Genomic DNA, 25021 nt, shown 5'->3' on the forward strand with positions numbered 1-25021 from the left:
CTTAAACAATATTTTTTACTTACCGTACGTAAAAAATTTAAAACATTTATATTTACTAAATATTACGGTCCAAGGTACTGCATTAGTCTGATACTTTATGCTTAAAGTTTGTCATTCGCGATGGAAAGTTTGAAATATTATAAGAAATTGGACATTTGTCACTGTTATGTGTTAAAAAATGTAAATAAATTGCTTTCTTTTACTTTTTTTATTTTTATTTTCTTTGTTACGTAATGAACAAACTATTCTTCACTGGATGAAGATGGCAGATTTCTATCTTTGAAACTTTTTGTTATACAATTTGTATAAATAACAACATCAAATGTTTAAAATCCTATTATCTTTTCTGTCTAATAATTTTATATCAGGTTTAAAGTCCCAGAAACATATTAACGTAGAAAGCATTGGGATCGATACTCATCGCACCAAACATTAAGACATATACTATCCGTAACCTTTGCGGTTATAGCTGATTTAGAATCGCTCACATTTATTAATGAGAAGATACAATTGTATGTTTACTTATCTAACAATAATCACTTTTAAAACGTATTCGTTACACATCGTATGATGAAATTGAAATGAAAGTAATAGGTTGTGTTTAGCCAAATTCAATTGTGCGGCTATATTCCTAATTCCACTACATACAGACTGTTTGTTGACGGTTTAATCAATTATTACCTTGTTCTAGGTAGGCTGTTGCTGTGACAGAACCTGTCAACGGCAGTGTGGTAAGTTTAATCCATTGGACGATTTTGTAATACTAGTTCTATAGTTTGTTATTGATTTCGTCTTCTCATTGCACAAAAGTCAATGTAAGTGATTCTAAATAAAAATGTACTTTTGTACTTAACCTAACAGTACTGTTTTGAAGTTCTAAGTTTTTATCAGGGTTTGGTTCGGAAGGGATTATATAATTTATAATTAGAGAATAATTTATTAGGACTGTGCTGGACTTTAACTACTCTCATAGAGATGCCGTCCTCACGTTTATTCCACACAAGTTATTCTGCAAGAAACGCTGTGAGAGTGATCTTGCAGATGCTTGTCATTAAAATGTCTAATAGCCATACACACAACAAACAGAAACCAACAGTTTTTGTTGTCTAGTTGTTATGTTTGTCGTTTTCTAGGTCTCCAACAAACAGAAACTTGCCCTTAGTGACAGGGATGGAGCCTGTACGCGGCTTCAAGCTGCTGGTCACTGCCGCATACAGAAACTATCATTGTTTTCTCGAACCATATATTTTCAAGTTAGATACTCTTAACTAACCGTAAGAAACGTAACAAAATGTTAAATTAGCGTCTGTTACCTGGGTATTTACAGACCGGAAAAGTAGCAGCTTTTAGTATCTTTATTTAACTGTCCTTCAGAGATATGAATATTATTTATTTATTATTATTTAAACGGTAAGTGTTTAGTGTGTCAAGCAAAGAAAAACATAATGTGAGAAAAGATTACATTTTTATATTTTTAATCTTTTTAATGCCCTATAATTTTACCTCTACCGAAACTAGCATGTCTGCGAATCGACTACTTTATTAATATAGTACTAATTAGCCTAATTACTAATATTTATTATAATTTGAGTGTGTGTGTTTTTTTTACTAAGCGTTAGTGAAAGGCTGGAAAATGTTTATTTCTGTTCATATGACGTCTCGAAATCGTAGGCTACTGACCCCACAGTCATAAAATTTCTTCATTAAACTTCTAAACATGCAAAATTGAGTTCAACGAAGGTACATGTCATTTCATCGGATCTATAACTAGCTATACATTACTGAACCTTTTTACATTGGCCTAATGAGTAACCATGATGGCAACGAGAACATCGCAAGATAAATAAATTAGTAAATAAACTGAATACAGTCATATGTACGTTACACATGTAACTACAGACCATAGTTTCATGCAGCCCCTATGAAGAATATTACGACGTTAATTGGACGTATATCTACAAATAATATTAATTGTTTGTTTTTATAATTTACTTTTTATACGGGTAAGTTACTTAAGGTATCTATGAGTGACATATTACTATGGTGAAGAATAATAAATTAAACTTAACGTATATTTTTATAAATTGGTTACGCATCGGGTATATAATCTGCTTCGTTTTACATTTAAAGTTACACATATTATGCCATTTTTTAATCTTTATTAAAGTACAATTATTTAGATTATTTACTTACATGTTACTCACTAATTTCGAAGTACAGATTTATTGTTGTTGAATGTTTACCTCAGGTAAAGATGGGACCTCATACCCTGAGGTACTGAATTATAGAACAAACCTCTTGTCTATGTGGTATTGCTGAAGGAGTACTGCCATATGGGAATTGAATATGGTGGTCTCTAATCTGTACGATCTGAATATCAGCTGTGTGTGTTCTATAAGTAGTTGTGAAGTGATTTGCAGAAACTTATTAATTTTAATATTTCATATACACGGTTTTCAATTCATTGAGGTTTAGGATAGCAGTTTATTAGCAGTTTATAATCTTTTCTTTGTAACTTTATTCTTATTCTTAAAAAAATCTAATAACCAGCCAAAGTTCAATATCAATCAATTTACGAAAGTTTAATTTATTTAAGTATAAACAAGGAAACATTAGGAGAGTTTAAGTTTAATTCATATAGCGTCATATAGCACCAATACTCTTTGAGTTAGTAAATATATTCCAAATGTCACATGGTTCCACGTTTAACTTTAACAAAGAAAAGAAAACTATTTAAATTGAAAATAATATTTGCTGAATCTATATACATAAAACAATGTCGGATTGAACCAGAAATGCTCATATACTTACAAAGTTTACAAATTTGCGTGCGAAGCCGCGGTTAACTGATATTAAATATCAAAAAAAATAATTTTTAACCACTATCCTGTTGCTTGTAAATGTCGACTTAATTTTAATAAAAATGCAGCAGAATCCCTGAGGAGTCAACATGGTGTAGTAATGGTTATCTTTTATCAATTTACCATGATGTTTGTAGTGTACGATCTGTAATTATTTTTTAGAATTGCTAAAGTACAGTACTTAATGTAACGCATAAAGAAATTCAAATGCTACAGGCCTAGTAAGCTTTTCCACAATTTGTCCATAAAATTCTTCAGTTAACCAGACACAATAAATATTTTGAATTTATTTCTAATATTGTTATTAAATATTTTTAAGTTAATATTGTACCGCAAAAAATTACTGCTTATATACCTGTAAATGTTATAACTATTCAAAATCCTTCTAAAAAGTCCGATAATTCAGGGTTCCTCCAACATTGTATACTTCCACCCTCATACCTCTTTTACGGCTACATCACTTTCCCTTTATTATATTGGTCTACAGCCAACAACTGAGACCGTACAGTCTTCTGCTTATGGAAACAATCAATAGAGATTGCCCTCCAAGAAATCCTGAACAGAACAGCAGATGAGGTATGTGTCTTGGTTAGCCTTAAGTCAAGATTTAATCATTTCTGTTTACTTGATGTTGATATTTTATCTCGGTAAGTTTTAATTATCAGGACTTTTTACTTTGCTAAACTGTAATTAGAACTAACATTCCAGGTAACAGAACCTTTCAATTGCTCTACATTTGGATTTGTGGTCTTTTGTATCATATATAGGTGTAATATGTATCATTTTGCACTTTTGGTTTCCCAAAATTGTATTAACGGTGTAATTTATTAAAATGTAAAATAAATGTATTTTAATCCGTTTTGCTTCCAGTCTCCTTTACTATTATTTATCATAGCACAATTAAGCAAATATGATACATAAAATATGTCTCATTAACATTTCTTTAAATCTAATAAATTTAAAAAATTGCACAATATGAGTAAATAGGCAGAATCTACATATATTATAAAAAACTAAGTATTTTAACTAGAGCATATATTAAAATTTATCTATACCAGTACGTTTGTTTGTAAATATTTATTCCTTGTGTGCTATTTAATATTATAATAAAGTAAGTATGTATACTTAAGCAACGTTGAAATTAAATTAAAGTACACACACACCGCGCGCGCACTCACACGCACGCGCACGCACGCACACACACGCACACACACATAGGAACGCAACAAATGTATGGTATTAATTCTTTTGCACTTGTAAATAATCTCATTGAACAATGTTTTTATTGTGTTAGTGTAAATCTTAAAGAATATATTATATTGATTACAGTACATACATTTCCTCAAAACTCACTCAAATTAATTTTACTATCCACTTCTCATTCATTTCCTTCCAACAATGTGACAAAGCACTAAATTAAGTTTATTTTTGGCTCAAGGACGGTGAACTATTAATTTTATATCAGGATGCATTGAAACATCACAAATTGCAACTTTTTGTTTGTAAATTTTTAATAACACTGTAAGAGTACACTTTAAAATATATTATTATTAATATATGTGTATTATAAACTATCGATATCAAATTAAATGTATTTAATATTCATTCAGAGAGTATTTAAATATTATTTATTTAACAATACATTTATTTGATCTTACAGACTTTAATTTGTAAAAAATTATTAGTAGATGTTTCATGAGTCGCAGACAATGATTTAGGATTGTTGTTGATGAAAAATTGTGAATGGCAATTTCGGGGAATGTACTATATGTTTCATTTATAAAGTCAAGTCATTCATCCATAGTGCTTCACCTGACTTACTGCTTTACTCATCTTGATAGGTCCATAATCAGTATCGACCTCTTCCCATGTCATCTTTATTCATTTGACCACGTCAAGAAATATCTTAAATACGAATTAGATATACATTTTTTCAGCATTACCTGTTTCGATTTGGGGTGGAAAAAATTAGTCTTATCTTCAATATTGTACAATATTACTAACATAATATTACTTCACCATGAATACCTAAAATAGTATAAAGATCAAAATTTATTATTTTGAACTCATTATATTGAAACAGTTTCTAAATGCTGATAATTTCTTAACTAATTTGACATTATTTTTATTATTTATATTATAATAAATCTTAGGATTAGATGTTCAAAATGTATTTTTAATAGCTTTTCTTTTTTTCTTCGTTCTTCAATTTCTTGATTACTCTTTTTATATAATTAGTGCTTGTTTACACTTATATTATCAGCTGTATAATTTCTATTAAATTTAAATTCCTCATACCGTATCAATTAATTTACGCTCCATCAGACGCCAACTTGTTTGATATTAAACTTGCGAAGTCTCTGTTTCATAAACGTATGGAAAGTTCTTGTGTTTTAATTAAAGAAAAACATAAAATCTTGAGATTTTTAATATTCAATCCTCCGAAATCCCTTGCATTATATGGATTGAAAATAACGAAAAGTCAGAGTCAGCAGAGAATTACCTTAGTACAGAAATTTTATAGCATAGGCATAAATTACATTTAAATATCACATTTAAGTATTTCATTCTACTTTTTATTGTATTCTAAACAATTTGATATACTCTCACTGGTGCAAAAGTTAAAATTTCTGATAGAATATTATTTTTAATATTTTTTTTGTGAGAGACTATTATACTTTAGTACTATTTTACCAGTGAAAGTTTCTGAATCTACGAACAATATTTAACGTCATGGAGAGTGTGGTGTTGCCATTTCATTTCTTACATTGAAGGAAAGTATTGTCTTAGCTCTTATTCTTTTTATGATCACATTTGGCAAGTTCTAGTCTTCTTCATGCTTCTCTATCTCTCTCTTTATACCAATCTTACTAAGAGCTGTGCTATTCTGGATATTTTATTTGTAGGCCAAGAAAGCTCTGAGTAATAAAACCTTACTGTAACACTAAGTAATTTATGCTCGTTGATGTCAACAAAGGTGGTTTAGAGTGAAATTATATGGTTGGGTAACATTTTATAATTAGTTACAGAACTTCGACAATTAATTTAGAAAGTATCTAAATCCACGTGGCAGTGCAGTTTCATTGTTTACAGTTTACCAATTTTCATTTATTTAAATGAAATTAAAGGCCACGGCAAACCCTAGTATAATTATTTATTTCTTAATGGAATACTCCATTTCTACAAGGTAATACAACATAACTTTCAACAAGACTAATAATTGTTATTATAGTAACAACATTTATAAAAAGAATACGTGTAATAATACAACCAACAACAGTTAATTAATATTCTTAGATATTGTACAATCATCGATTGGCCAAAATATATAATGTATATAATAATACATTAATTTAATGGAAAATCTAGAGTAATAAACAGTACTTAAACTAATAAATAATACAGAAATATAATGAAATTACGTAGAATAATAGTAACAGAATACATTAACCATATAACTCAATAACATACTAATATTTAAAATTCTAAGTTTGAATAGAAAAATACGAACTTAAAGTTTTTTACTACAGAGACCAAGAGGTGATAACGACGTTTTTACTTTCCTCCAAAATATCTTCTGTCAATCACATTTAAGAAGAGGATTAAAGAGCATAGCAGTAATATATCCTAAACTGTAAGAACTGTAAGTATTAACATATATAAATATTGAGCAGCGTAAATACATTTAATTCGATTGATTAAATTAACTGCGCATTGTATTAACACTAATACGTAATCCGTGAACACTATTATATTGAATTACTATTCATAACAGTATGATAAGCTCTATTCATTCATGTAGTAGAAATTCAATTACTTTACACAGATGTAGAATGTAAATAATCATAACAGAAAATCGTTGGCTGGACTTTAGTGAAGGCTGAACTTGAGAGGCTGGAAAATTTCATTTCTGCCTATTTGTCTGTTTGTTTATCTTTCTATCTGTTTACATGATATCATGAAAATGAGCTGAACTATGATATGTTTTATGAAACCAACTTTACTTTTATATAGGCAACATTCAGTTTGATGATGTTGCACGTCACTCCACAGGATTTTTTTGAGCATTAGTGAACACTTCTACATAGGAGTTATAATTAGTTAGTCATAATGGCAACGAGAAAATTGTAGAAAATGTGAGGATAAACTGAATTTGATCGTATTATATTTTAATACGTTTTATACACGTGTAGTTTTATACATGAAATGTTTCATCCAGCTTTAGGAAAGCCTGTGACGCAACTTAAGTATTATGGTGTAGTCTTAACTTTAGTCTTGATACATATTATTTACTGACGTGGTCACTTCCAATAAGTTTAAACTTCAAGCAACATAAATACTATGAATTTATATGCTTCTTTTATAATTTAAATACTTAAAAAAAAATTGTATATCCACTATTTATTTGTTGTCATTGATCTTCTTATTTATGCAGTACGAATGCATCTTTATTTATACTATTTTTTATTTATCTTTATCATTCGTTTATGCATCTAATTCCAGGCCTCGTATATCAATAAAAGTTTGGTTGTGACTTGAAAATACATGTAAAATAACTTAATTACATTTAAAACAGACAAAACCAATACTTTAACACTTTTATTTTTGTGAGGCCTTTCGATAGCAAGTCTATCTTCGTCAGACACATCACGAAAGTAAATACACTTTTTTATATTTTAAATATTTATTTTTTTACAAAAAACAAATACAGTTTTTCAGTATTGGTTTTGTGTGTTTTAAATTTAATTAAGTTAATAGTAGCTAATACAAGCTCTATCATCAACGTGTAAAATACTTCACCAATAAATAAATACACATTTAGAGATAACAATTATAACATTATCATACTGTGGTTTTGGAAAACGTTCAGGAACCAACAACATCTTGTTATGGTGGAAATGAAATTCTTTGAAAGTGAAAGAAGTCTCACGCAGAAAACATCTCTAAGAAGACAAATGCAAGTGCAGAGTGCCGAATGTTATGAGTATTACAGTCGGATGTTTGGAATTTATGACGAAACCAACGACTGAATGTTAATTCTGAACTTGGCATTACACGCGCAAAGTTTACAGACAAAGAGCATCCTTGGAGATGCCTTAGTTCTGCCCGGCTGTTACATTTATTATAACTTGGTTATAATGCAAGTAACTTACATTTTGGGTTTGATTTGTTATGTTTTAAGTTTAACAAAATCGACTGATACCCTTTTTTTCGTAACACATAATTTTTTACAAATTGAATTTAACCCTCATTATTTCAGTCGACTGCTATATTTTATCCTGTATGCAAAACTAGTGAAATATCAAATATTACAATCAAATTAACATTTCGAATTCACATATGTTTATAAAAATCAGGGCTATTTTATTACTTCGTGTACAGTAATGTCTCACAATATTGAGCAATAAATATTCAACAATGTGTGTATAAAAATAATGTGCATTATAATTTTCAGTAATTAAAAATATTACCTTGTGAGTTGAAACTGTTAGTTTGCAATCATATACGGATAAAAAAAACGTAGACAATTATTTTGACAGCCGCATTTATCGTATAACCAGAGCGCGTGATGAAACAGAGCCATGCAATAATTTGTATTACCATGGACTGTTACCAAAACTAATGCAACGTTTTCTCAAACATTGCCGATTAAAAAATTAGAATAAGTTGAAAGTTGCTAAGTTGAATAATCATGCTGCATGAATAATAAAATATGTTGCGGTCAAATAAAGATAAAATTTGATATTTGTAACAAATAATAACTATACGAGTATATAGAGCACCGCGATGACTCCGTAAACAGTATCTAGTAAAGAGTGGATTCATATTTAACCAGAGATAAATACAATTGTAAGTTTCTTTTTAATCTTTTAATAATTAAAGTAAAAGATTAATAGTTACATCGATAGTAACACCTCGTTGTAACTATCGATATATGGAAAGGATCATATAGATGACTAACCCTAAACAATTCACATTTTTTTCAGTGACTGACTTCATTAGTGAAAGTAAAATATCTATTCCGACAAACTGGCAAGTATTTTAAACATGGCTATTGTATCTTGCCCTCCACCTCTCTAGATGATTGAAATCTGTAACCTGTATCCTCACAAGTATGTTGGATTGTATGTGTAATGTATGTGTAATTTCGAAGTACCAAACTGCAACGTTGCTCCTAAGAGAAATATTTAATGACTTCCCCGTAAAATAATATGTTTTAATCCTTTATTTTTAATCTAATTTTAAGAATAAAACAGATGTATAACGTGGTAAAGTACATTGTTTAAAGTTTGTTATATTGACGGTTGAAGGTTAAAAAGGATAAGGTGTTGGGTATGACTGAACCCTTTTCATTCCTTTCTTTCTGTTCATTATTTCGATATGTATTAATACCACACGACCTGACGAAGAGGATGGATTCCAATCTTCGAAACGTTGTGTTATACCTTTTATAACCTAAAACGATGACAAATGTCTGATATCCTTGGTAAAGTAGTTCAAACGCTTTATTCTCACCATGTGTCAACTACTAGGTATATCTTTAATTTCAATAAACATTGAATCACAAAAAGTACTTGCTTCGCTGGGATACGAACTCAGATCTCTCACTTGCCGTGTGAGTACGCTATCACTACAACAGAGATCTCTTACTTTTTACGACTCAATTTGGATTTCTGTAACATATGTGTTTAAATGATTAAGTTAACATGATTCGGCAAGCTTGCTGCCTCTTTGGACTATATATTACTTATTATAGTATTGATATTAGATATTTCAGCATTGCCATCGTATACGTTTTAGCGTTTTACTTATATTAAAATTTTATGAGATATCGACAAATTTGAAGGAACACAAAATTTTAAATAACCGACAAATAAAAAAACAGTGTTAATTTCAGACTATGCCTTTCAAAAATATCCCTGAAAACTTAAGGGGTTTAAAAGTATGTAATCATAAACGTAATCCATTGCTTACTTTTAAAAAACTAAGTCATTGTCTTTAAATATTTAAGTTATAATTTTTGTTAATTTTTTTACACGGCTGCCTTTTTGAAGATGGGTATAAAATTCTTATTCGAGGAATGTATTATTACTATTATTTTTAATGCATATTAATTAGATTATTAAAATGATGGTTTAAGAGAAAAGTAAATAAGATCAACAAAGAATTGTTCAAGTACACTAAAAATTTAAACTCATAAATGCCATGTTTTTATTTAATTTGTTTTATAACTTTAGTAAGGGGTTAAATTATAATTTAGTGTATTGATTACAACGTGTATTATATTAGCATGGCGTTAATCACAGTAAGTGGCTGGGAATGCCGCTCAACCTCAGCCAAGCTGAATCTACGCCAGGCAGCCTCTTATATATGCATGAATGTTGTGTGGCCAACCTCTCATTATACTGCGGTGCCATTTCATTAATATTGCAGCCTGCTTTGTCTTTAGAAGACCTTATCTCGTAGCTTTTCAAACAAAATATTGGTGAAAGTGCTTAATCCTGATACGTACACAAATATAATGTAAGACATAACGTACTGTGTTTTAAAATGTAACGTTCACCTTAATAGTTTTTTTGTACAGAATATCCTATAAAGCGGAATTCTCAAAAATCACATTTTATTAGTAAATATATGCGGAAAGACAAGCAGGCAAATTGAAATAAAATTTTTACAGCCCCTCGAGTGTAGGCTTCGCTAATACTCAGGAAATTATATTTTCAGTAGGATTAAAAATGTGAAAAGTAGACAGAAATTATTCATATCGTTGCAGATAAAATACGCTGTCGTAAGACGTTAGCCCTGACTTCAAACCCAAATGCCCCATAGTGTAGTAATGCACTACTAAGTCATAAATAGAGTCTTTCTGAATGAACCCAAATCATTTCAAAGACATTTTACGGTTATTGAAATGCTATTGTAAATCCGGAACAACTTCCAACCTCGGTATACTTTTAGTAGCCCGCGTGCGCAATTAACGTACTCGCGACCGTTCGCTCCTACGCAATTTTAAAATTAAACAATTCATCAATCAATCATTTTTTACTGCAATAGACATGTATAACATGTATAGCAAACGTCACTATAATAACTAAAATTTTGTCCACTCTCACCACATCAAGATCACACTCATACATACAATTCCGCATTCACTCATCCATTCGCCAATTTCCCCACCTCCTCAGCCAAAGTCAATCTCCCTGTTGGGTGGTCTCCCAGTTAAATGCCAAAAACTCGGCCACATTGTAAAATGCTTATGACACTAAAAAGCTTTTCAACCGAGTTTTGACCGCCTGGGGCGATGGTGCATTTTTGATCCCATTGGGCAGCTTGTTGATGAAATGCACACCTGCTTGTGAGGGCAGGTGTTCATAAACCCCCGTTCTGTGTTGTCCAGTTCGGTAGGCTTCCCTGCCTCTGGTCTCATACGAATGAATGTCTCGGCCAGTTGTCAAGGCACACTTAAACATACAAAACAGCGTCGTTTCGCAAATGTAGAGACTATGCAGAGTCAATAGCTGCAAATGTTTGAAGGTTTCTCGGCAGGACTCTCGAAAATTCAAATGAGCGATTATCCGAACCGCTTGTTTTTGCAGTTTGAACACTCTCATCAACTGGTTGTTTGCACTGGCACCACACAATACCACTCCGTAGGTAAGGTGGGGGTAGATCAAACCATAATATGCCGTCATCAGGACCTGAGTAGGGCAATATTTGGCTAAAGACCTCAAGAATATAAATGCCTGAGGACATTTTTTTGCAAATATGGTCGATGTGAACATTCCATGTCAACCCCCGATCGAGGTGTATTCCAAAGGAATTTGATACTGTAAACTTCTTCCAGAATGGAATCTGCCAACATGATGGCAGGGTCACATTCTGAGTCTACAGATCGAAGAGAAAAGTTCATGGCGTTGGATTTTTGTGTGTTTGTTATGAGATTGAGGCTGTTGAAGTACTGAACACAGTTGTTGACATCAACAAAAGATCGTTCTTCCAACAAAGGATTTTGTCTTTTCACTGAAACAGAGAGTCGTGTCATCAGCATACTGCACAATTTTTCCATGTAGCAGTGATGACCCAATGTCATTGACATAAACGATTCATATAAATCGGTTTTAAATGTATTATTTTTTAATTTGAATATTTTACAAATTAAGCCTTAACACTTAAAACAACTGAGGATATATTGACTTAGTTGAATATATTGCAATGCTTTTAATAGTTTAGTGAATAAATTAAGTAGATGTAAAAAAGGCCAGCCTGGCTTAGATGTTTTGTAGGTAACGAGTTTCTTATATTTATATATATATATATATATATATATATATATATATATATATATATATATATATATGTATATATACTTTCAATGAGTGACTTTTCTTTTAATTTGTTGTTATATTTGTCTTCCTAATCATAGACCATTACTTTTAAGCATTATTATTACTTATCTAACATTAAGGTATATTCAGATTAGATGTAGTGCAAAATATTCTATGATTATTCTACGTTGTTTATTGTTCATTTAAGCACACACGTTTTCACAACTCCAGTGTAATGCTATCTCCATGTTAATGTCTGGATTATAATCGAAATCTATATCTATGTTTATATGACAAACGTAAACACATTTAAGTATAGAATTTATCATATTGTTTTAAAACCAAACTGACTGTTATGTACCATCATGTTTTCCAGCTGATGTACATATATCCATGCAATGGAAATTAACTTTCAAATGTTAAATTGAATTAAATAGGTAAAATACTTACACGCACATAGCTATAAATGAGAACGTTATCATTTATCGTGTTTCTTCCCTAGAACGATATAAACATTTAAATGTAATTGATTTTTCTGATTAATTTAGACGCAGTACTAAACGTAGACGTTGCAATGAAGTCTACACAGTTTTGTTACACCCGGTGTGTTTTATATTTTCATACGTTAACACAGTTTTGAATCCACAGAATTAAGAGTGCGCTTCAAAAATATCAGAAGAGATGGGGAAAGCTCAGTTCAGTTGCAGCTCGGAGCGACTGAACTTGTAATGGAACAGGGACAAGGCCCAATTAAAAATAATTGAACAAACGGCCGTAGGCCTGACATGCAGCTTGGGTTCAGGAGTTCGTTTGGGTTTGCTTAAAACAGTATTAGGTGGATTTTAAAGAGCATTCATATAATAGATTTCACATTCATATAATATTGTGCTATTTGCCTCAAATTATTTGAAAATATACACAGTTCAAGTTTAAATAATTGTTTATTAATCATGTCTACTAACCAGATGTTTGGTTTACGTTATATAAATTGAGTGTTCATGCTCTAAAAGTGTTTTTTTAACAATCGTTACAAACTACTCAGAACATACACATAATATGTACCTTTATGGAACTTACATTCTGTGAACACACCTCCTTGGTATGTTCTCGTACTGTTATTGTCATTTTACACTAAGAATTACACATTTAATTAATAATAGTTCAGAGATGGGCACGAAAATACATTAAACTCTTGAAAAGAGTTGTAACCCAGTACTTTCAATCCAAAATGACGGCAAAATGGAATTTTATTGAACCAAATACATGTCTCGAAGAGTAAAATAACCAATTCTCTTTCTTCTTTACGATATTGCTTATTTAACATTCTCAGCAGTTTTTATACTTCTTCACTGACGCCATCTTAGCCAAAAAAGGTAAACCAAACCGGTATCACTAAATTAAATTATTCTTTCTTACTTCGTTAGCTAAAGATTATCATTATATACTTGTTTATTTCAGAAAATTCCCAAACCTTAACGAGCATTGTGCATAAAATTACCAGAAATTATTTTTTTAACAAGGTATCGACAATTTATTAAAGATTTCTGAAGTTAGTAAAAACCTATATATCGTCAGCACGAATCAGATCCACTACATACAAAACGTCGGAGTCCGCTTATTAGTATTGGAGAATCTATCTTGCATCACCCAATATTTAAAAATATATACATTTTGCTCCCTTTTAATAATGATTACCTAAACTATACAACTCTATATTTTTTACTTACAAATCAAGATCTTAAAATTTACAGTTAACTATCAAATTGCAGTTTGAAGATAACACTCCATGCTTTACTCAATTATACTCGTAATTCTTTGAGAAGGATGGATACTATATTTTTAAGCTTTGTAGTATCATTTACATTTGATCTAGTTTTAGTTTGCCCATCAATTAAGTTTAAAGTTAATTGTATACGTACAAGAGCAAAAGTTAGTTGCTCTTGAGAAGATCTTCCATGCCCATATCATGTATGAGAGATGTATAAAGGGAGGCTTCTCACTTAAACAGAGACAAATACCCGTTGACTCCTCGGAATGAACAAGTCTTACACAAATCAGATGCTCGCAATTTACGAGATACACACGTCTTGAATACAAATACGCTGTTTGGTTAACACTCTGTTTGACTCGCTATATGTCAGCGGAATGTATTATTGTCAGGATTTACTATAGCAATCCATATTTTCATACGCATGCAAATGTAGTATGTAGAGATAAACAGTTCAAAATCAGCTTATACTTAAATTCAGAAACAAGAGGAAAACATGCCTTGGAAAATTTCCCATCCTTAATGTTACAGAAAAACAAAACTTTTAAAGGATTTGAGTATATAAAAGCACAAGGTTATGCACACACACAAATTTTAAACTAATAAATGTTCCTTGATGGACGTTAACAAAAGAGAAGATACATCTCAAAAAGGATCAAGTATGTACATACTTATTACAGGCAAGCGTAATACATTTTTGAGGTTTCAAAATAGTCCACTCCTAATAATCAATTCCGACAAAACATGGTGAAATTATAGAAATAAATATATTTCATTGCTTTCCATGGTTTTCTCGGCCGATACATGAGACGAAACACGCCGAGATTAACGGAATTCTCTACGCTAACCTCTTCTTATTCACACGAGTTATCTGAAGATCCGATTTCGATTAAGAACCCAATCTTACCCATCCGGAATATCCTGTCACTCCGGAAGCAGCGCAAAGTCCTTATAGGACTAGATACAATATTCTAAGCTTCTTGTCCTGTGAACAAACCCTCTAAAACATTATCCTTGGAAAAGAGCCCAAGACTGCCACAAAAAGAAAAACCAAACACTACTTCTTTTGTTCTTTTGATAAGGTGGTAATGTAATGTACTCAGCGCAACCAAAGTTTCTCAGGAAGGTGAAAGTCCAAAATCTGATGTCTTACTGCATTATTTCTGAGAAGCTAATACACTACTAAATGAACTTTTTATAATTTTATAATAATAAAAACTCACCTATAAACATTTTAGCAAAAGCCAAGAGTAGGAACCCAATAGTAACTGCTTAAAACATGCACGTGTAACTCTATCAAAACTAGGTGCATACGTGGTAGCAATTGTAGAGCTTTAATTTTGCAATATAAAAGACTCAGGTATAAGACCAAAACTTTCCTTGAGTAACCAGACAAACCTACAGGAGTTAATCAATTGTGAAAAAACTATTTATATTTATGTACTCTTAAAAATCGATTAATGCTATTCACCTAAATGAATAAAAATATGGTTTTGAAACAAATTAAGATAGCGGTGTGTTATACAATGAACCTATACAATGGGATTCAAGTAACGGTAATAACTCATTTAGAATACCTTGAAATAAAGTAAGGATTTCTAGTGATCTCTCTCACTTTATTCCGCTCAGTTTTAAGTAGTAATCATAAAGTTTTGCCTCCAAAGAATATTGAAATATTTTACAACTTTATACAAGTATATAATAATTAAGGCCGAAAGTTGATGTCAAAATGTGTTGTTTCACTTGAGCGCATGGCGTGACTGTCGGAAGTTGACGCAACTTTAAACAAATGTCTCCCATTTTGACTGGAGGTTAGGTCATGCAACCATTAGTCAGGTTGGGCGATGGAACAAGATTGGATCGTATATTTGCAGATATTAACTATTATTATTTAATAATTTGAAAAATAGGTATGAATTTTATTCAGCATTTCTGCGGCTAAGCGAATGTAAATTAAAGATATCCTAATCAATTCGTACAGTTCCGTTTGTTTATTACAATAGACGTAATTCACGTTTTTATACTTTTACATTAAATAATGGACCATGCTTACCTAATATCACTGAAAGTATCCGTTTAAGCTAAGTATTGCTCGGGAATAATACACATAAAAGAATGATATTCCATGTCACGGGTTAGGTCAATGTTGGACCCACTACCCACGGGTCACTTACTTATATCCAGGTGCATGTGAGAGGGAGAGAAGGAGAGTAACTTGGCGCCCAGTATCTCCTTAAAGTCAACGTATATCAGAGAAAAGTGAAAAACATATGAAACAATCAAACCTGTAGTAATGGATAAACGAAGTAATGCTGCTTCCAAAAAATGGCCCCAAATATTCTACAACGCCAAAGTAAGTAAATTCTGAATTATTACTGGATCAATTTGGTTTATAAATTTAAATTCATAAGTATTTTTACAAAACAAGACAAAGACATACAAAAGGATTGGACAACATGAATAATTCCAATAATCTCAACAATAATAGAGATTACAATTGTTGAGGTTCTTTGCGAATAGCAAACAATACAAAAAATCTAATTAACGGCAGCTCTCATTGCGGGCCATGCATTGTTACAGTAAATCTGCTCTAAATCGGTTATTTATTATTCGATATAAATAATTTTAATGTTATTTTATTTTTTATAAAATGTTATAAACACTGATATTCTTGTAATTCTTAAGAAACATTGCTAATTTTTAAGATACCTAAAGTTTAAAAGTTTTGTGGCCGCCATTTTGAAACTACTAATCATAATTTAATTATATTTTTTCCAGTAACTGGCCTTAGACATTTGAGTCAAAGTCGGTTTAATATAATTTATTAGTTTTTATATATTGATTGTTTTATAATAAACACATATAGACAGATGGAGCACTAAACATTAGGGACCCATGTTTCATCTGGTGACCTGACCTATAACGTGGTAAACCTTTATCTAGAGAGTTACAGGACACTTTGTAAATTCACTCAAACGAGCAGTCATACGCATGCAACTACTAAATTTGCGTGAAAATGGTGAAATAACTGCTAGCAGTGCAGATATAAGAGACAGTGTAGTCTAAGTTTTACTTTTCGTTTACAGACTTTCATGGTGTCTAAATTAGTTGAATTTTTACAGAAGTGGGCTGCTCAAGGCTGTGTAAGTATATATATTTAATTGACCGGGAAAGAGGCAGAATTAGCAATGGAACAAAAAATACTAAAATAGGAGTAAATTACAATTACCATAAATATACACTTTTTAACCTATTTTTTTACTGTGAGAAGAAGGCAAACTCAATATTGACGTCGGAAGTATAATTCACTCTAACCAGAAGTGACCATACAAGGCATAACCTACTAAATTGCGTGCGAAGCCGAGGGTAACTGCTAACTTAGTGTCATGTTTATTAACAATTAAATGCACAAAACTCTGTATTCAAATTTTAATTTTTTTACTTTAAAATAATTATAAATATTTACACAATTAAGTTATCTTAAATTGGCATAAAACAATGTTACTTACTAAATAAATGGTGTTTCACACAATATTTATCATCATGGACAATGACCTGTATAACATTGAATAAATTGGAATGGCATATCTAAACTGACCGTTAGCATCATGGTTGTTTGTCCCCCTGGTCAGTCCTCGGTATGAACAAAGACATCATGATGCCAACCACGACGCCGCCGTATCTCTCACCCGTCAGTAGCGCTCCATCCGGCCTCCATGCATATTGCAATGGGCTGCACTGCTATCGCCATCAGATATGCAGCTTTGTTATTTCTCCAGGGACTTGGGCGGCTGGATAAAAATTGGTTGCGAAGTTGACGAATTGTGGCCATTTGTGGCAACGAGGGGTCAATCAATCTTTTCGAGGCAACTGTGTTGTTTGATCGTACACTTTCATTCATTCACATTACTACAACTCTCTCATTCATCAATACCTCTATAGAAGTGAATGATTTGTAACAAATCTTTGCGTAACTGACTGAAAATAAATATTACATAATAATTTTAATATTACGATCAGTGTAATATAATTTGTATAATAATTGTATTCTATTGCACGTACGTTTCATTTTAATATAAGTAACATAGAATTCGATCATGGTGCGTGCCACATGAAATTTGCCCCAGAATTACTAAAAATGTTTACATTACATTATGGCAACGATTTTATGTATGATAAAAAATGTATAATAAACAAATTTGTAAGCTAACTGAGTAAAGATGTAATGTTTGTCATTTGGACTTGTAATATAATAAAGCATGTAGCCTAACTATCTGCAATAAATCTTAAAGAAGATTTTATCTGTAGACTTTAAATAACATGCAAGAATGAGGGAGTGCACTTCATCTATAGAATGAGGCTGAGCGTTGTTGAAACCTTTCAGTCAAGAGGCTGACACAATTTCTCTTCTTCTTATATAGGGGCTGAAAAACTTATTTCCTGTACGACTGCCTGTTTTTTCGCAAATTATCTCGAGAATTAGTTAAGCTATAGTTAACTTTAAATTGAGAATGCAATCAGCGAATCATCCCTTAATAATCTAATTGCCTTCAACCTTGTTTAATACGTTAAATGAGATTGAGTACTATAGTAATATTAACTATAATCTTGTATGATTTAGACTAGTATTGTTACGTTTCAGCAAAACTATAAAGTTCCATGTCAAAAATTATGCTTTAAAATTTCTCAATCTGGATCAAGGATAACTTTAAAAGGACTGCTTTTTGGTACGCCTACAAAATCTTGAAATAAAACAATTCCCGTTATAACACAAGGACATTTATTATGCAGAGCTTGCGCTTGACGTAAGCGGACTACGAATACGTGACTCTAGGCTGTCGTTCAGGCGCTTAGTTTCTATTACTGACTGAGTAATACAAAGGGCATGATACGAGACAGTCTGTCCTCATGTTTTCATCAATTTTTAGTATTACTTTATGAATTTGTAGTACGATAATTAAGTTCGTGACAACAAATATTTTATTTTGTTAATATTAAGTAGAAAACTAATTCAAGGGATCGTTTTTTTATATAGTTAACTACTTCAGTGTTCCAAATTAAAATTCCTGGATTTTTGTATTATGTTGCCAAAGTTATGTAGCACAATCCCACGCATCATAACTTGTATAGATACTTTGTTTGATGTTTATTTTTGTATTATGTTGCCAAAGTTATGTAGCACAATCCCACGCATCATAACTTGTATAGATACTTTGTTTGATGTTTATTTTTGTATTATGTTGCCAAAGTTATGCAGCACAATCCCACGCATCATAAATTGTATAGATACTTTGTTTGATGTTTATTTTTGTATTATGTTGCCAAAGTTATGTAGCACAATCCCACGCATCATAAATTGTATAGATACTTTGTTTTGATGTTTATTTTTGTATTATGTTGCCAAAGTTATGTAGCACAATCCCACGCATCATAACTTGTATAGATACTTTGTTTGATGTTTATTTTTGTATTATGTTGCCAAAGTTATGTAGCACAATCCCACGCATCATAACTTGTATAGATACTTTGTTTCATGTTTATTTTTGTATTATGTTGCCAAAGTTATGCAGCACAATCCCACGCATCATAACTTGTATAGATACTTTGTTTGATGTTTATTTTTGTATTATGTTGCCAAAGTTATGTAGCACAATCCCACGCATCATAACTTGTATAGATACTTTGTTTGATGTTTATTTTTGTATTATGTTGCCAAAGTTATGCAGCACAATCCCACGCATCATAACTTGTATAGATACTTTGTTTGATGTTTATTTTTGTATTATGTTGCCAAAGTTATGCAGCACAATCCCACGCATCATAACTTGTATAGATACTTTGTTTGATGTTTATTTTTGTATTATGTTGCCAAAGTTATGCAGCACAATCCCACGCATCATAACTTGTATAGATACTTTGTTTTATGTTTATTTTTGTATTATGTTGCCAAAGTTATGTAGCACAATCCCACGCATCATAACTTGTATAGATACTTTGTTTGATGTTTATTTTTGTATTATGTTGCCAAAGTTATGTAGCACAATCCCACGCATCATAACTTGTATAGATACTTTGTTTTATGTTTATTTTTGTATTATGTTGCCAAAGTTATGTAGCACAATCCCACGCATCATAACTTGTATAGATACTTTGTTTGATGTTTATTTTTGTATTATATTGCCAAAGTTATGTAGCACAATCCCACTCATCATAACTTGTATAGATACTTTGTTTGGTGTTTATTTTTGTATTATGTTGCCAAAGTTATGTAGCACAATGCATCATAACTTGTATAGATACTTTGTTTGATGTTTATTTTTGTATTATGTTGCCAAAGTTATGCAGCACAATCCCACGCATCATAACTTGTATAGATACTTTGTTTGATGTTTATTTTTGTATTATGTTGCCAAAGTTATGCAGCACAATCCCACGCATCATAACTTGTATAGATACTTTGTTTGATGTTTATTTTTGTATTATGTTGCCAAAGTTATGCAGCACAATCCCACGCATCATAACTTGTATAGATACTTTGTTTTATGTTTATTTTTGTATTATGTTGCCAAAGTTATGTAGCACAATCCCACGCATCATAACTTGTATAGATACTTTGTTTGATGTTTATTTTTGTATTATGTTGCCAAAGTTATGTAGCACAATCCCACGCATCATAACTTGTATAGATACTTTGTTTTATGTTTATTTTTGTATTATGTTGCCAAAGTTATGTAGCACAATCCCACGCATCATAACTTGTATAGATACTTTGTTTGATGTTTATTTTTGTATTATATTGCCAAAGTTATGTAGCACAATCCCACTCATCATAACTTGTATAGATACTTTGTTTGGTGTTTATTTTTGTATTATGTTGCCAAAGTTATGTAGCACAATCCCACGCATCATAACTTGTATAGATACTTTGTTTGATGTTTATTTTTGAAGATGGAAGGATTGTGAAAGAAACAGGATTTTTCCGGAAATTTGCCATCGTTCAGTGAAACAAAATAATCAGCAAACTACGTTTCAAGATCTGCAATCTGATCTCTTCTTCAGGTAAATAACTAACCTGACACATAATTACAGACTAGGTTAAAATAAACAAATTGTACCAGAGCGTTGTGACAACTCAGGAAATATATAATAAATAACAAAAGTTCTTCTTTTTGCTCAGTCAGTATTGATTTAATATAGGCTAATAAGAATTTCCGTTCATATTTTGTAAAGTTATAGTAGGATAATTATTGTTAATGCATTTATTTTATAGAATATTAATTGATATTATAAAATAATGGGTCAATTAAAAGGACACTTTTAGTTTCCAAATAAAGATTTTTATTTTATTTTATTCACATATAATGCTAGATTTGGTGAGGTATATATAAAATAATAATACAATTTTTACCTTATATTGCAGTATACAGATGTAGACCTCTTTCAAAAAGAGAAGGTCATCGCTTTTCTTGAATTAGTAATTATTTTTAAAATGGACATTGAGAGCGATTTAGAGATCAGTTCTAGACATTAAATACTTCAAAATATTTCTATTGCCTGTAAAATAAAACTAAAACTAATGCATTCTACAAACTGTACCTAATATAATATATATATATATATATATATATATATATATATATATATATATATATAATCATATATTTTTAAGCTGTTTTCTCAAAATATATGTGTAGGTGATAATTTCTTAGGATCAGCAGAAATAAAATATAGATTTCATTTTATCTTTAATTAAAGATATATGCAATTCATTCAATATTCTGCCACATTATATTTGGTTGGATCTCTAGTTTTTACATGTCGGTCCAGTGTGCAGTAGCATAACGTATATTACCAATGTCTACTCGTATTGTTAGTATTAACTTACAAGTTTGGCCGGCCTTCCCAGGAAATGAACAAAGTTTTAGCAGGAACAACATATAAGGCTAACTAATGTTTAAAAGCCAGATAAGAAAGTGTCGATGTAATAGTGTCTGTATCCTATCCCCAATAATTGGTAATAAAGACGCAGTAGCATAAACTGCGGGGGGAGTGGTACATTTTGAATTCGATTTTTACAACACTGATGATAAGACAATTTATAGTATACTTCAAATTTTGATATATATTATTTGATAAACATATGTTTATAATTCGAAAACTAATTTTGGTTTTCATTATAATTAGTTAGGATTTGTGTTTAAAAATATGCGTACTTTAAATAATTCGATATTGCCTACTTATACGATTAGTATTTCAGTTATAATTGTGCTGCGGTAAATTTCAAAGTTTTGTACCGCTGGTATTTTGAAATCTTGCAAGACGTTGTTGTACGAGAATGATGAACTTAGAAATTTCAAAATTAACGTGTACATTTCCTAACAGATAGGCTATATATTTGTACACCTTAAACATTTTTAACGTCACCATTTTTAAACTTCTACATATGTTGTAAAAGGAACAAAAATAAAGTGCATTAATATTGGTATAAAAAGTTCAGGTTAATTTAGAGTTAAAACTGTTGATTCAATGCAAAAGGTATCTTGTACGTTTATGTTATATCACTTCTAACGAATAAATAAATATTTATTTTTTTATTAAATATTAATGTATTACACTTCTCGTTAAAAGTCTACTGAGTAATTTCATAAGGATTAAAATTTCCTGTTTTAATAAAGTTTTATTTTATTTTCTGTTAGCAATAAAGTTAAGCAGCCTCTCTGTTGTCCTTAAAGAAAGGGTGAAAAAAGTGTCGCTTTTAATGAGAGTTTGGAACTTCTCCGAGGCCTGATTACCTATTAAAAGTAAAAAGAACGACACCACCGTCCTTTCAAATTTAGATTAAATTGTTTCAAATGACCCAGCTTAGCAACTGGTGGTATTTTTAGTTAAAGCTGGAAAATCATCTCATCAGTAGCTTCCTCTTTATAATATTTTTTTTATTTTGCTCAAGAAAAGAATAGATATAACTTTAAATGCTAACAAAAAGTTGCTTCATGATTTCATTTACCGAAACTATAACATTGATGAAACATTTAATACATACTACCCTAAAAGGTTTCTTTTTCCTAAAATAATATTTTTATTCTGAATTAACATGTCTAGTAATTTTCTATCTTTGGATAGGAAGTTAATTACCTGATGTATTAAGAACGGCCTAAGCCTAAGTGACACATATTAACCAGATATTATGGTTATATTTATAACTCGCTGAACATATATTCTCTAAATGTATTTGTTCGTAACTCTAAATAATTAAGCTAAATGAACCTAAACTTAAACTTTTGATACCTGCCATTTGTTATTTTCCCACATCAACGTTAATTCTTTTTAATTTTTCATCGACATACAACTTAATCAGTTCTTTGTCTGAAGTTAGGTTTGATAAGGAAACAATATGTTATAAACATTTACCATAGTCGTTTAGTGATTTTTGTTTCACTGAACGATGGCAAATCCCCGAAAATATTGTTGCTTTAACTTGATCAAGAATTTAGTTTCTTTGTTTCCTAATACAACGCACTCTTTTATAATGCTGAAAATAACCACGTACGTTCTATTTTAAAGACACTCACTATCACTAAACTTAAACATTACAGCTCACGTTATTCTAGTATGAACAGACAGACGATATGATATCTTGCTAAAATCGACACGTTTCAATACATTTAGCTAATAAATAACTCTATTTAATTGTATAGTGATTTTCCTAAATAACATTATCATGTGATAACTCAACTGCACGTATTAAATACTAAACAATGTGATGTCTTCTAATACATTTAAATTTTAAATTTACATCAAAGCATTGGTTAATGAATGGATAGTTCCTTTAATTTCTTGTACAGCATTAGTATTCATACCATAGTATCCCAATTCCAAATTCTTTTTCTGTAAACAAAGGCATGGCGTGAGGTCTGTTGCAGCTGATGAATGGGCAATACGTGTTCTAGCTAGGGCCGTGTCAATATGTCATCTCCACGTGTCTAGGGCAATCTTGCGGTGAAAATTTATCAGTGTTCCTTTCATTGAATGGTAATGATTTCATTAAATACTCTGGAAAATCCATATCATAAAAGTCATACTGCAGTAATAAACATGTTACGTTCTACAAAAGGTTTAGTTCTACAAATTATTGACTTCTTTAAAGAACGAGAAAGTAATATGTGTTTTCCAATAAACTGAAATTGGAAAAGCATTTATTACCATGTCTTAAAATAGTATCTCTGACAACATAATTCATAATATAAGTTTTTCAGGGTTTATAAATTAAACCTTCCTATTGCTTTACAGATTCAAAATGCGGGATAAAATTATTTTTATTTAAATTATAAATACTCGATTTTTCAAATCAATGGAATGAATTAGGTCCAATCCAAATTAAGGATTTAAACTAACCCGTCTCATTAGTTGGCAAAATCAAAATTGTATTTAATGTAATATATATATATATATATATATATATATATATATATATATACACATTAAATTGTATAAATATATATATATACATTAAATTGTATAAATATATATATATATACATTAAATTGTATAAATGGCAATAGCCTTATTTAATTTCAATAAAGATTGAATCGCAAAAAGTACTTGCTCCGCCGGGAGTCGAACCCGGATCTCTCACTTGCCGGGTGAATGTGCTACCATTACACTACAGAGCGCTTACTTTTTCCGATTCAATTATTTTGTATTTGGCCGTATCTGTCACATATGCGTATAAATAACCCAACTAACATATGATCGGAAGACCAAATACCTGTCAAACGACTTTTATTTACATTAAATTGTATAAATAGCAATAGCCTTATTTAATTTCAATAAACATTGAATCGCAAAAAGTATTTGCTCCGCCGGGAGTCGAACACGGATCTCTCACTTGCCGGGTGAATGTGCTACCATTACACCACAGAGCGCTTAATTTTTCCGACTCAATTATTTTGTATTTGGCCGTATCTGTCACATATGCTTTTAAATAAGCAAACTAACATATATATATATATATATATATATATTTAATTTTGATAATATTTAATATTAATTTTTATATAGTATGA

At 30.7% G+C, this 25021-nt stretch overlaps 1 protein-coding gene across 3 annotated transcripts in view; it reads left to right on the forward strand.

Moving 5' to 3' along the window:
• Positions 1-25021, forward strand: part of LOC124352764 (nucleolysin TIAR-like) — a 975428-nt gene that overhangs the window by 374728 nt on the left and 575679 nt on the right. For 2 of the 3 annotated variants that reach the window (XM_046802423.1, XM_046802425.1), the window contains exon 2: positions 696-731. The exons of the other annotated variant lie outside the window; for it this stretch is intronic. In XM_046802423.1, the coding sequence (XP_046658379.1) occupies positions 696-731 (36 nt within the window). The remainder of the gene's footprint in view (positions 1-695; positions 732-25021) is intronic. 3 annotated transcript variants of the gene reach the window in all.

Source organism: Homalodisca vitripennis, chromosome 1 (assembly GCF_021130785.1).
Source record: "Homalodisca vitripennis isolate AUS2020 chromosome 1, UT_GWSS_2.1, whole genome shotgun sequence".
NCBI classification, from domain to species: Eukaryota; Metazoa; Arthropoda; class Insecta; order Hemiptera; family Cicadellidae; genus Homalodisca; species Homalodisca vitripennis.